Below are 13,793 nucleotides of genomic sequence, written 5' to 3'. Positions count from 1 at the left end.
AAAGAATGATTTCCTGTTAGAGGGTTTTAAACTTTCCTGAACTGATATATTTTCTGTAATAAATGAGTCAGACATTTAAAACAAATGTTTTATCCCAGATAATATGTAGCGTACACTTGGGGTGTTTGGGTCATGTGCCATCAAAGGGCAACACAGACACACTCAGGACAATCATGCACGCACACACTCATAGCTAATGAAGATTTAAATTGAACCTTTGACCAAACAGTCCTGATGTTGGACTGTGGGGGAGGGAGGGGGGGGGGGGAGCCAGAGTTCCTGAAGAAAACCTATGCATGCATGGATAGAACATGCAAACACCATGAAGGAACATCCCAGGTTGGGATTTGAACCTTGAACCTTGTGCCACTAAGGTTTAATTGTGTTGAGCCCAGTTGCTGACACCACTCTCATTGGCATCTCTGTAAACCTGCAGCTCCTTTCTACTGGTCCTGCAAGCAAATAACACCTCATTTTAACAGGAAGGAGCCACGAAATGTTTCTTTTAAAACTGCGCTGGTATTTCAAAGGGTCCATGGCACCAGTGGTCTCAAACTCAAATCCTCCAGGGCCAATGTCCTGCAACCTTTAGGTGTGTCCGTTGCCCTACACACCTGAATCTCAAAACTAAACTACCTCACCAGCCTGCAGTCAAGCTCGGGTGGAGAAATATCTTGGAGCGTCAAATTTCAAGTCTTGCCACAGAATTAGGTTTGGGCTTTGACTAGACCATTCAAACACAAGCTTTAACCTAACCTAGCGTGAGTAGAGGTGGCCTAGTGGTTAGAGGAGTGCACTTGTGTTCTTAGAAGGCTACAAGTTCCCGTTCCGAACCCTGTAGGCTGCCACCACAGGTCCCTGAGCATCACCCTTAGCCCCAGATTGTTCCCTGGGAGCTATAAAGCTGTCCAGTGCTCCTTAGGGGATGGGTTAAATGTAAGAAGGCAAATTTTGTCGGAACGTACCATTGCAATGATAAAGATTACCTTCTGTCTTATGAACTATTCTATTGTAGCTGTGGATGTACATTTAACGGCAAGCAGTTTTCTTGTCAGTGCTGGAAAAAAGAAAAGCATCCACCAGGATGCCTCGGCAATGTTTCACCTCTGGGGTAAAAATGTCAAAATGGGACCTTGTAAAGCCTACTTTTTTAACAAAGGTTTTTTTTTTTTTTTTAAGTCCTCCACTAAGGCTTCATTTGTGAGGTGGACAACTAATAGTGGTCCTGTCTACAGATTCTCCCAACTGAGCGTGAGATCTCTGCAGCGCCTCCAGAGATACCGTGGGCCTCCTGGCTGCTTCACTTACATGTGTCTAGGCGTGCGATTTGTAAACTGCAACGTTGTTTTATGCCATAACCCCTGCTGTAAACTTCGCTAAAACTCCCTGGCCTGTCTGCTGTGTTCCTCGGTCTTTATGATGCTGTTTGTTCACTAATGTTTCTAGCAAACCTCTGAGGCTTTCACAGAGCAGCTGCAGTTATACTGACAGACAATTTAGAGGCATCAGAGTAAAGAGGATGAATACAAACACCACACTTTTTTTTTTAGGTTTTTGTTAAAAAAAACAAAAAACTTTCTGTCTCATTTTCCTTCCATTTTACATATGTACAACTTTGCGTTGATCTGTCAGGTTTTTACTAATTCAATGTTCATTTATAATGTGTTCAACTTAGAAATTAATGGAGGAATTACAAAACCATTTCTGCAAAACGTTTATTTTATAGGACGCTGAGGGTGGCATCTATAATGGCGCCAGTTTCCCTGAACTATTGTTCCTACATTAAAGGTTAGATATAAAAAATTAAAATATAAGTTAGATTATACTATTGCAAAAAAGGATTAATTTGTTTTATGGCTTTTACTTGTGTTTACCATGGGTACAAACAAGGGGGGGAGGGGTGGGGGGGGGGTCTGCTGGTGGATAAGTGAACTCTAAAAAGTACTGACCTGATTTTACAGCAGTCCAAATGCAAGTGGTTCTCCCTCACATACAGAGATGCTCATAGTTGTGGACTGTACAGTATATACACGCTGTGATCTGATATGCTTACAAAGTGCAAATGAAAAAGTGGGTTTCCTCGGAGGGAAATGAAACAAAGTAAAATAAAAACATACAGTTTGTTTTACGTTAGAATTTGTCAGTGGCACTGCACGTGCAGTCCTACATCCCGTGCGGGCCGTCGAAGGCCTCTCAGTCTGCAAATGTCTCAGCGAGGGCCTCAGGACTGAAAAAGTATCTGGCGGGATCACGGTGGTCAAAGGGTGAACTGGAGGTCCTCGTGTCGCAGGACCTTGTAGGTGAGCCAGTAGAGCACGTTAAACATGAGGAAGCTCATGGGGAACGCGGCTCGGGAGACGGTGTCGATCCGCTTCGCCTGTTCCACGAAACGTCGACGGATTTCGTAAAAACCTAAGCCGGGAGGCAAATCGGCGAAGACCGGCGTAGCATCCATCTCTGGCGCGCTGGACAGGGAGAGTCCAATGCTCTGGAGGAGGAATCCCTGCTGCGCCAGCTCCTCCTCCTGGGAGAGACACACAGACACAAGCATGAGCAAAGTCATTGAGATTCAGCTGGAGGGAGCCGGGGACTGGCAACGAGGCAGCAGGACATACCCTGGCACAGGCACTGCACCGCTGGGTCACGCTCCCATGAGCAGCGTTGTTTCCCGCCGTGGTGTTTCCCTTTACCTTACCGTCACCGCTTCCCTGCTGAAATGAACAGACAGGACATGACTTTTAATCACTAAGCAGACTCTGCCCTGTTAACAGAAGCTTTCTGTGGGGTGGGGGAAAATATTCAAATGCACTCATGAATCCTGCATCTGCTGTCACACCTCATCTCAAGAATTATTCACATTTTAAGACGGTTTTGAACCTATTTTGGATATTTTTCAACGTAAGGCCGGAAGAAGCAGAGAACACTCTGTCTGCAGTGAAACAAGGTGACTTGAATTAATTACAGGTCAGCGCTGCCTGCGTTTCCCACTAGGAGTGCAGCATGCAGCTGAACTGTGGTTCTTGCATAGCTGGGCGCGGAGGATAGCAGGTGACAGCTGCCCGCGGGGGCTGTGTGGGTGGGCTGTACTCACAGCTCTCTGCCGCTGCTGCTCTTTCAGCTTCTTCCTCAGTCGGAAGAACTCCTTGTGCTGGCGTGACACGAAGTTGACGGCCGCGTACTCCAGCAGGGCGGCAAACACGAAGAGGAGACACACCGCCATCCAGATGTCTATGGCTTTGACATAAGACACCTGCCAAAACCGTGCAAATCGCATGCCTTGATTAATATTAAGAGTCCGTGCAAGCTGATAAGCGATTCTGCAGGGCAAAGTTGATACGACATGATGAGCACTGAAAGAAAAGCAGGTTTTTGCCTGTTGAAGAACATGCATACAGTGTCAGTCAGAAGTGTACATAGATGAATTAATAGCATAAATAACATTAAAGTTAGGCTTTTAATGACTTGTTTGAACTGTTCTTTTTCCAGGATAGAACGATAATACAGCATAGCACTTTAATTACCTTTAAATGCAAGAATCTGGTTTGTGATTGGAGCAATCAGGCATGTCAAAATATCCTGAGCTGGTCAAGATCTTAGCTCAGCAAAGTTTACCCATTATATCAATCTTTTCCAAAAGGAATGAAAGTTATTTACTAATGAAGGGATAATTATGTTGTAAGTGTTTAAAACGTGTCTGACCTTTGGTAGAGAGGCTCTGGAGCCGGAGCTTTGTGTTGTCATGGTGAGCACGGTGGTGATTCCCAGCCCCACTCTGGCCGGCGCCGCGTCCATGTTGATCCAGAAAGACACCCAGGACAGGATGACAGTGAGCAGGCTCGGTATGTACATCTGGATCAGGTAGTAGCCCATTTGACGCTCCAGGTAGAATTTAACCTCTATACAGGTGAATTTACCTAAGCGAAAGAAGGCTCTGTCACAGAAGAAGGAGATCGGCACACGCAAGATTTGTTTCTCTGAGTCAAATGGGATGTTTGTACTGCTGGGGTGGTAGTTGGGTAGATTTTACCAAACAATGAGTGAACAATTGTTAGTCGGGTTGTTGAATGCTTGAAGGAGCCTCATCAGCCATTTTGAACTAGGCGACAACCTGATCAGATTTCACTAAAGCTCTCCTACAGGATGCGCTAGGAAATGGTAGAGTGGTTAAAAACATGTTGTGTGGCAATGTCAATGTCCCTTGGTTGTTTTAATGACTTTATTTTGATGACATTAGCTTTTTACCTGCTAAGTAATTAGCTCAACTTTAACCACAGAATGGGTCACTCTGTCACTTTAAGATCGAAAATATTTAATACATCTGTTTATCTTAATTATGATGTTTGTTATTCATGTTTGATTACTTGAAATAGAATTCTTAATGGATATAATTTGATATAATTATATAAACATTACACATTAGTCAGTTCAACTGATGTTTGTTCAGGCTGCCATACCAAAATGGGGAGAGAATGGCTAAAATTAGACTAATTTAAATTGGAAATCTGTGGCAAAACTCCTCTTTACTAACGCTTACTATCAAGTTTGACTGAGCTTGAAGTATTTTACAAAGACGAATGGGCAAAAAAAAACTACAGGTTTGTAACTATAATTGCAGCAAATGGTAGTTCTACAGTTATTAACTCAGAGGGCCTTAATACAAATATACACCACACTTAGATTTGTATTTGCACACACATTGTAAAAATCATGAATAATGGATCAATTAACAGACGCACTGCTTTGTGATGGTCCCTGTCACATATTCACAATAAAATCTATTAAAAGTTGACGTGACATGGCAATCTAAGAAAAAGTCAAAGTAGTTTGGATACTTTTCTTAGACTCTGTATGCTGGGTTGGTCCATATTTGACAGTTTTAGAGTGCATTGTGCACCAAGAGTTCTGATCACCAGGTTGTGATGTGTTGTGTACCTGTGTTGTAGTGTTTGGTGCAGTAACCGAGACCTTTCTCCTCTTTCAGCACAAACTGAGGAAGCGTCAGATCATCGGCTACCTGCACCGCTCCGACATCCAGCCACTCGAAAATAAGGTCATTCATGGTATAGCCAACTAGGGAACAGAGAGAAGCTGCACAGTGAGAACTAAGTTCACTGACTAAATCTATACACGTTTTCTGTTTCCGCCTGCCATGAAGGATGAACTCACAGCTCTCCAGCTGCATCGTGCATGTCTGGCTGTCCATGGGGAAGTTTTTCAGATCCATGGGGCAGGAGAGTGTAAGTGTCAGCCTAGAAGACAAAAAGCAGTGAAAACAATCCAACTTACAACCCAACCGTCAGATCAAACCGGCATCTTATCGTCCTATTCTGCTAAATTTCATCAGTTTCCATGTCATGTAAAGACATGAAAAAAATTTGGACACCGTATAAAATTCTGCATGGTCTAAAGAAAATTGACATATGGAGATTTAACATCAATTTTAGCAATATTGAAAAGTTGAGGGAAAATAACCAAATAATTAAAGTGGAAGAAAAAAAACAATTCACAATATTTTGTAAAATGTAATAATTTATTCCTATATTTAGTCTCACTTACAAAGGCTAGATATGAAGGAGTTGTATTATTGAAGGCTACAGAGCTCAAAATGATATATATATATATATATATATATATATATATATATATATATATATATATATATATATAAAACATTATGAAATAATTACCTGAAGAAATAAAATATAATATACAAAATAAATTAAACACTGAAATATCAGAATACATAAAATTATCACCTCTTTATTATTGAATGTCGTTCATTCTTCTTTAGAAATGTGTATAACAACATAAAATTCATTGCACATGCATTTTTTCACAATAATAGAAATTATCATTGAGGCATTAGTATTTAATTCCAGCAGTTTTAATTTCAAAATGTCATTTTTAAAGTAATATTTTATTCCATAATGTTGTTTCCCCCAATGGCCTATTTATCTCATAATGACACTTTTCTGCAGAATCACTTTGCCTGCCAATCAGCATCAGCGGGTTGGATCTGCTCCCCCATTGGGTGATCCTTAAAAAGTGCTTAGTTCTTCCTGGGTGCTCCATGGACAGCTGACATGGGAGCATGTGCTGCACCTTCAGGCCTGATGTGAAACTCTGTGTTGGATTGCTTTTGTCTGGGTAAAGAAGCAGCCAATCAAACAACTTGCCCTGTTCCTCTTGATAGGCTGGCGAAGTTCTTCTGCCAAAAAGTGTCAGCAAAGCACAGATTTTTGAACAAGAATTCAAAATATTTCATCATAATGAGGTGATAATTTTATAAGCTTTCAGTTATTTCACAATTTCATGGTCATTTTGAATAATAATCTGTTATTTATTTAAGTAAATACTTATTTCCTTATGTTTAATTTAATTTTGATCACTTTGGCTTTCCATATTGTATCACATCAGGTCTACATCATTTTAAGGGGCCTAGTCATGTATCTTGACCATAAAAAGAAAGTACAAAAATTTATATAAATATTCATCTTCAAATAAAACAATATAGGGCATTTACTTAGTCACTTTTTGAACCTGAAAATAGCTTTGCAATGGCAATAACGAGCAGACTAACATTGTTGTGCCATCTGCCAGCAGTACGGTGGAACTATCAGAAAGCAAGATGGCGACAGTTGATGCAGCTACTGTAAGAGCCGGTAGACCGTCCTGCAACGCCTACCAGTAAAGTGGCTGCTCAGCGCGGTCGTAGACCAATCTGATCTGTAGGGTTAGGGTTACTTTACCTCCTTCTTTTCTCACCTCCACTGGGCATTGCTAACTTGCTCTGCTCCGTCACAGACATATACAGTATGTGGCATCCTATTCAACTGAGAAGTTGGAACAAGGAGCCTGGAGTGGCATAACACCCGAGTGAACAGCACTCCAGTTAATACAGTCGGAGAAGTCGGGTTTCCAAAATAAAAACAAAAGGTTAGGATTCCAATATGGTGACGGTCAGGAAAGTGGTTGGTTTGTTCGTAGTACATCCTACAAATGCTGTTTAAAGCTGTACCTTACACATACAAATACCACTTTTAATTTGTTCAGTTCAGAGTTGCACTCTTACAACAGTGTCTTGTAAAATCAATATATTTTCATCACAGCTTACTGTTGTTGATGCACAGAGCTGCCATATTGGATCTGACAATCGGCCTTAAAAAAATTCTACGACTTTCCAAAGGGGAAGTAAGTTTGACTTTTGTTGGCCGTTCCAGTTCGTTCTTTCAATCAGAAGTCAGAATTTTCAAGTACTGACTGCAACTGGAACGGAGACATATATACGTAGACGCTTCGCTGAGCGCTGAATCATAATTCGACGTCACTGCCATATTGGAGGTGGCACAGTGGAGTCATTCGAAAAAGATGGCTCATTCATGTTCTGTGTGGAAGAGTACCGACCGATTTATAGTCCAAGTCAGATCTGCTGTCATTATCTTTCACAGGTAAGAATGAACATATATTTATGATTGCATTTCTTCATCATAACGTTATTATAATGTATAGGCAATGTGTCTGTGGGCTTCACTGCTTCTCACTCAGCGTATTTCCAGTCACATAGTCTTTTTATGGTAAATATACACAAAAGTGCTTTGTTTACTAACAAACAGAGCAAAAACAATGTGATATTTAAAGGCCCCTTTAAATATCCATACTATGCATTTTGAATGCGACTTGCTCTATATAAACCTCAGACATTTTGTCTGGTGTGCTCATGGCTATAGAAGTGAGAGTAAACACCATGGTGAAATTACAAAACATCCCTAGGTCTGGCCATCAAAGCCAGTTTACCCAAAAAGCAGAGCGTTAAGGTGCTGAAGAAAAAAATCCCGGGCAGAGTCAAAGTCCAGGTCTCGTTGAGATTCGGTGTGGTGATTGGAAACAGGCTGCACATGTAAGTAACTCCTCAAACATCTCAGCTCTGACAGTGAGGAGTGGAGCAAACTTTCCTCAGGCTGATGTCAGAGACTACAAGAGGGCTACAAGAAATGTTTTAATAAACTTGTTTTGGCTATAGTGGGTAACACTAGCTATGAAGGGGTAAGGTTAGGTCATTTTTTGTTGTTTAAGTGCAGTTAAATCCCTTGCTTTTCTAGAGATAAATAAAAATATAACACTAGACATCAATATGCAAACATTTCTTAAAGACCTAAATATGTTAAGGGTGTCCTTTTTGCCACGTAACTGTAGATGGGCTTTAGGAAATCTCATCATTGTTCTCCTTTCTTGGTTAAGCTACAAGTTTGTCAGTTGTTCATTTTAGGTTCATTTCATATCTCAATTTCAATTAGGTTTTAGTGAGCTTCCCACATTGGTGAGTATTATTGCACTGAAGATGAAATATCATGGGTGTGCATCCATGGTTCATCTTAACCAACAAGGCCATAAAGGTTCACATGTTACTTTTACTTTTGTTCATTTTAAGTTTATTTTTTATACTCAAAGGTTACATGAAAGGTTCAGAAACCAGCAGGATATCTGATGATTTGGCTCATGTCTCACAGAGGTGCCAACGGAGATTCAAACAACGCCTCCCCGTGTCTGTTGTTCTAATTATACATCGGTACCATTACGCTACATTTCACCACTGCTTCAGTGCCCCTTTACTGACCTGATTTGGTCGTAGCCTGCAGTCACAGTTTAACATTAGCTTGTTCACAGAGTGTGCTGGACAGTACAATTACAACTGAACTGAACTGGAGTGAGAAAATCCTGCAGCAGGCCACACAGCATGCTCTGAGGTTTTGATTAAAGCCGCAGGAGGTGGAACTTCGCATGTGCACGACAGCCCGAGATGCCCTCGGTGTAGATTTGGAGCAAGTGAAGAGAAAATATCATATAACCTGATGCTGTAGAGGACGTTTCCATTCTGGAATATCCGAAGCAGTTTGTTGTCGGTCGTGACTTCGTGGAAGTTTGCTCCCTTTTCATTTGCGAAGAACAGATCGGGTTTCCAGATGGAGTCCAGCATCGAGGGGTCTAAGTCCAGCGAGTCGTCTGGATACTCCTTATAGGCAAGTCGGGGGTCATTCCACTGCTGCCGCAGAAATACGTTTAGCCGGTAGTCCTAACAGTAAGGACACAGGATCAGAAATGAAAACAGTCATAATACATAGCAAAAGTGGCCGTACTAAAACTTACAGCATGTTGCAGAGGTATGTATTGTCCTCAAACCTATAAATGTCCCCTCGTGTTACGCTCAAGTATGTACAGATATGAAACTGATGAAAAAAGTGCTGTTTATATATGCTCTCAGTCTTTGGGAGAGCTGAATACAAATCTACCACACTTTTCAGAATTTAATTTCTAAAAGAAAAAAAAATTGAAAACCGGTTGCCATTTTCCATCCTCTTCACAAATATGTGCTACTTTGTGGCGGTCTGTCGCTAAACAGTTCTTATACAATGCATTGAAGTTGATGATTGTGACGTGATGAAATGTGGAAAAAATTTAAATTCTTAATGAGGTTTGAATCTTTAAATATATTGTGCGGGTTTAACAGGAGCAAGATTACCACATAAACAACAACAACAAACATGCAGCAGGCGAGAGGGCACTCCAACCACACAAACCGACTGCGTGAAAGACAAAAAGAGCTGTCATCAACACCAACAAACACCCCTAAGTGCGTAAGACTCTGAATCCATTTACAATTGCAGTTAAACTTTAAAGGCTTTGCTTAAAGGTATCTAATGCACAAGGTTCTTTACTCTAAGCTTGAATAAATTAGCGTGTACAGTCATCTCAAGGCACTCCCCCATACACCTCTTAAATAATGAAGGCATTCCTGTGTGACAGAGACCTAGGACGTATAAATAAAAAAAAAGAATCAAAAGTTATATAAAGAGCGTAAAAGATTGTGTTTAGAGGTGCTAATGTAGCAACTGCATCAAATGACTTGTTGTTGAATGGAGTGTATTTGGTACCTCTGATTGGTGTCTTATTTTAAATGAACCATATTATTTAAAATGAATGACCTATATATAGGAGATACAGCTGAAGTAACAAAAAAAAAAAATCTTATTAAAAATACTTTTAATTTGTGCATCTTTGGACTTTGTAGAATGGTTCTGAGCAACAGAGCAATGTTTGTTGCCGCGTGGAAATGTATTAAATATGAACTACCACTAAATATAAGAACGGAGCTGGTTGATGAAGTCGTTGCATCTTTTTGTGTTGCAAGCATGTGAAGGATGAGAAGAAATTAAATACAAAGAGCGGCCAACGTAAAATAGAGTGAAAACTATTTCTAAACAAAACAGAAAACAATCAATTCCCCCAAAATATGGAAATTGTATATCCATTTTTTAATAAGGCAAACATTTGAGACCTATGAGACTTTTTCCCCCCAATTCATCAAAATAACACTTGATTATTGTTGTGTGGGTAAAACTAAAAATGACAAATTTATTTTGGGATTTCAGTGGTAAAAAAAACAAACAGGACCTTTGTGGCCTGTGAGTACTTTCCACTTGATGATTTTGGCCTCTGTGGTGAAAAAAAGGTTGAGGAGGTACCCTGTCGGGACAAACGCTTGTGTACAGGTCATTTCTGTGGAGGCGCAGCTGAAGCATAAGGTTTCAGGCATCCTCCCTCCTTATTGTTCTACACACTTTGTGAAATTCACCAGTAGCTCTGGCAGCAAAACAGACCCTCAGCATGATGCTCCCACCACCATGCTTGACAGTTGGTCCTTAGGTTTGTTTGTTTTTTGTTGTTGTTTATTTAATTATTCCAGATAATTCTGACTACATCATGTCTTGTAAACTTTATCTGAATCAGATACGTCACCTTGAAGGAGAACAGGGCAGGAGCTCGCTGTCTAAGTTTCAGCTTTTTATTGTGCAAAGTCCACAGTCACAGGCCCACATTTCAAAAAGGTGAACACAGCAAATAAGTACAGACATCCTGAAAAAGTTCTATTAATCTAATAAAACTAGGTAGGACCTCACTGTCCACACCCCCATCATTAGTCAAATGAAACACATCAAAACTAATTTGGGAATGGACAAAGGAAGGTCGGCATTAACCTTGGGGAACAGATTGGACCTAAGCCTGTTTGGAAACGTGTAGACTTTGCTTAAAAAGCTTTCTGCGTGGCAGGAATCAAGCTGTCAATACGCTCCAACATCTGTAATACATCCAGACAGAATTATACCAGGACCTCATTTATTTTTACTGGCTTTTAATTCTGTGGGGCTTGAGCATTAACCCAGTGTTGTTATTTTTATGGCATTATTTTCATTAGTGTTTGCTTTGTATTTTTTTTTTAACAGTCATACTATATTTTGTTGATTTTCGCTTTTACCACTATAGTATGTTACCTGTGAAGCACTTTGGTCATTCTATCCTGTGTAATAGTGCCATATAAATAAAGACTAATTGATCAATTGACCTCGCAGATGGCTTAGAGAAAGTACATTGTTTCTCCACAACCTACCAAAGGGCACTTTAACACATATTAGTGGGGGTGTTTGTAGGCAATTGTCATTAAAAAACAATTCTTGCTGATTAAACGAATGCTCGTTGGGCGGCACGGCTTTAACCCGAGTGCTTAATGGAGCAGAAAAGACTCACCATTGTTGTTTCAGTGATGGATCCAAAGCTGTTAATGAAGATGTTACAGGTGACGTTGACGGGCGGACCTGAACAGAGGCAGACCGTCACCAAACATCACTGTACAACACTTTGCAGAAACGCAAAAAAAATAATGTTTTCTAAGCAGAATACACAACTTACTGCAACCAATAAGAGTTAAAGCTGTTCTCTAAAGCAACATTCTGCGTGTTGTCGGGCCACGTTACAAGCTACCAAACAAGCATATCTCATGATGTTGTCATTCCCGGTGCACTCCCATTAGTGTAACCCATCTGCAGGCCTCCAAAGGGCTGAATATTTCATTGACCCTTTCCCACACGCAATCATTTATTGATTCTGCTTTAGTTACATTAGGGTATTTATAGATAATTGGTGGGAGATTTACCCAGCATGCACCGACGACGACGACGCGGAGCAAGTATGAAATAAATATGAAATGCAACCCTGGGGGCTAAAGGCGAAGCGTGTCAGAGAGAATCTACTGGCTTCACTCACAAGTGCTGCTCGGGACTGGACTGAAATGGGCCTGTAGGGTAACATGCAAGGATGACTGCACACTTCTGTCAGGATAAAACGTGACGGAAAAGAAAAGGAAATCTGAACTCAAGGCTGTGGGTCAGCAGGCGGAGTAGTCATAACCCATGATTACGGATGAGAGAGGGGGGGTGGTGTGTGTGTGTGTGTAAAAAACATCCTCGCCTGCAGAAATCCCTCACTCCTTGTTCATCTGTGAATGATTTGTCCTACTTGGCTGCTCAGATTGTCTTACAAATCGGACGCTCACGCCGCACCGCTTACCTTTGAAATTAGGTCTGATGCGAGCGTCGTAGCCAGATGTTCGCCCCATCAGTTTGTCCAGGAAGTCAGACGGAGAGGGAGGCTTGAGCGCTCTGCTGGGGAACTTCATCTCCTTACAGAGCACAGATCTGGCAGGGAGACAGGGCAACCTGAGGAGCATTTTACTTTCCCTGCCTCTTATAACGTCTAACATCCCCAGTTTGACTTTAAAAGGCCATTCTATGCATGCATTTCAGCCAGAGTCAGGATTAGAGGACAGTGCATACTACATACGCAGGACCCAGGGTTAGTTTTCAAGCCACTTCATTTTTTTGGGCCGGATTCCCTCAAAACTCACATTTTACATAGTTTTCACTTGGCAAAACATCTGTCCTAATTGGGGATCATGAAATATTTAACTCGAGCTTCTTCTTTGAGTAAACAGAAATGCCGGCACGCCTCTCGGTCAGAGCGGCACTCGGCATCATCTTGTCAAGTGTCGTTAAATGCAGCAGGCTCACAGTCCAGTAAATACACTAACCGTAACAAGACTGGAAGATTCCCAGCGTCAAAGCGTTTCTTACCTGCCCTGTAGAAAAATGACAAAGTAAGCCCAAAAACTGCTCAAGCTGCTTAGAACCATGCCCAAGTCGTGCACAAAGAGAGAAAAAAGAAGCAAAATTGAAGGAGGAAAATCCGCAAAGATGCAGAAAACTTCTTCTTCTTGTAGCTCTCCTGAGCAGACTGGCCAACAGATGAGCCTCCCTCCCTCAGAGCAGGTGTAAAGTACAGGAAGCCACAGCTGCTGCTGTATAATTTAAAATCCAAGGGAAGTTTTTTTTTTTTTTTTTTTTTCTTCCTCTGTCTGTTTGTGCGTATGACTTCAAGCTTGATCGCTTTCTTATGGCCATGTGATTGCTGAAAGAATTACTGCAAGAGTATTTAAAGGAACAGCGCGCTTCAGAGCAGGGTGGCACCGCGGTGTCACTTCCAGATATATTTAGGATTCTGACTGCAGGTAAGGGACTGACAGAAATCAGTAGATGACGTTTAATGCAAATTAAAGTTTTATTTTAAAAAACAACAACAACAACTAATGCTTTATATTTTTTAACAGCTCATGCAGCACTCTGGTTACCATTTATATTCAGACTTTAAAGAAAAAATATTAAAATAATAAAAGGAAATGCTTATTAAAGTTTGGTCTTAGGTAACCATTTATCTACAGACTTAACAGGGTCAATATTAGTTATATATAAAAAAATAATTAAATTACTGCTTTGGTAAATAACCATGCAGGACTAAGATTACCATTTTTTTGCACATTTAAACAATAAAACTTGGTATTAAATTAGGTATATATTAAAACATTTAACTTTGATAAATCACCACACAGCATTTAATTAACATTATAT

The 13,793-nt window shown here is 40.7% G+C and overlaps 1 protein-coding gene across 3 annotated transcripts; it reads right to left on the bottom strand.

Moving 5' to 3' along the window:
- Positions 1-1,898: 1,898 nt before the first annotated feature.
- Positions 1,899-13,327, bottom strand: LOC105927766 (glycine receptor subunit alpha-2). 3 transcript variants are annotated; one of them, XM_036143322.1, is made up of 10 exons: positions 12,963-13,325; positions 12,400-12,527; positions 11,581-11,648; positions 8,847-9,070; positions 5,167-5,249; positions 4,933-5,070; positions 3,700-3,914; positions 3,092-3,250; positions 2,616-2,708; positions 1,899-2,524 (listed from the first exon to the last, which is right to left on the bottom strand). In XM_036143322.1, the coding sequence occupies exons 1-10, from the start codon at positions 13,019-13,021 to the stop codon at positions 2,258-2,260; spliced, it is 1,434 nt and encodes a 477-aa protein (XP_035999215.1). In that variant the 5' UTR covers positions 13,022-13,325; the 3' UTR covers positions 1,899-2,257. The 3 variants fall into 3 exon arrangements, with proteins under 3 accessions (XP_035999215.1, XP_035999214.1, XP_035999212.1); XM_036143321.1 differs by having other exon boundaries at positions 2,616-2,711; positions 12,963-13,323; XM_036143319.1 differs by having other exon boundaries at positions 2,616-2,711; positions 4,933-5,249; positions 12,963-13,327.
- Between the last annotated feature and the right edge of the window lie 466 nt (positions 13,328-13,793).

The sequence above is a fragment of the Fundulus heteroclitus genome, chromosome 11 (genome assembly GCF_011125445.2).
Source record: "Fundulus heteroclitus isolate FHET01 chromosome 11, MU-UCD_Fhet_4.1, whole genome shotgun sequence".
Classification (NCBI taxonomy): Eukaryota; Metazoa; Chordata; class Actinopteri; order Cyprinodontiformes; family Fundulidae; genus Fundulus; species Fundulus heteroclitus.
Note: the sequence above shows the minus strand (reverse complement) of the source record. Positions and strands in the feature narration are given on the sequence as shown.

What these genes read in the sequence shown, in the direction of transcription:
- LOC105927766 (XM_036143319.1), bottom strand. Translation starts at nt 13,021, where the DNA reads ATGGTTCTAAGCAGCTTGAGCAGTTTTTGGGCTTACTTTGTCATTTTT. An exon ending in CATCAGACCTAATTTCAAAG is followed by an intron (nt 11,649 to 12,399) that starts GTAAGCGGTGCG and finishes GCCTCTGTTCAG; the next exon opens with GTCCGCCCGTCAACGTCACC. An exon ending in CCAGAGCCTCTCTACCAAAG is followed by an intron (nt 3,251 to 3,699) that starts GTCAGACACGTT and finishes CGGTTTTGGCAG; the next exon opens with GTGTCTTATGTCAAAGCCAT.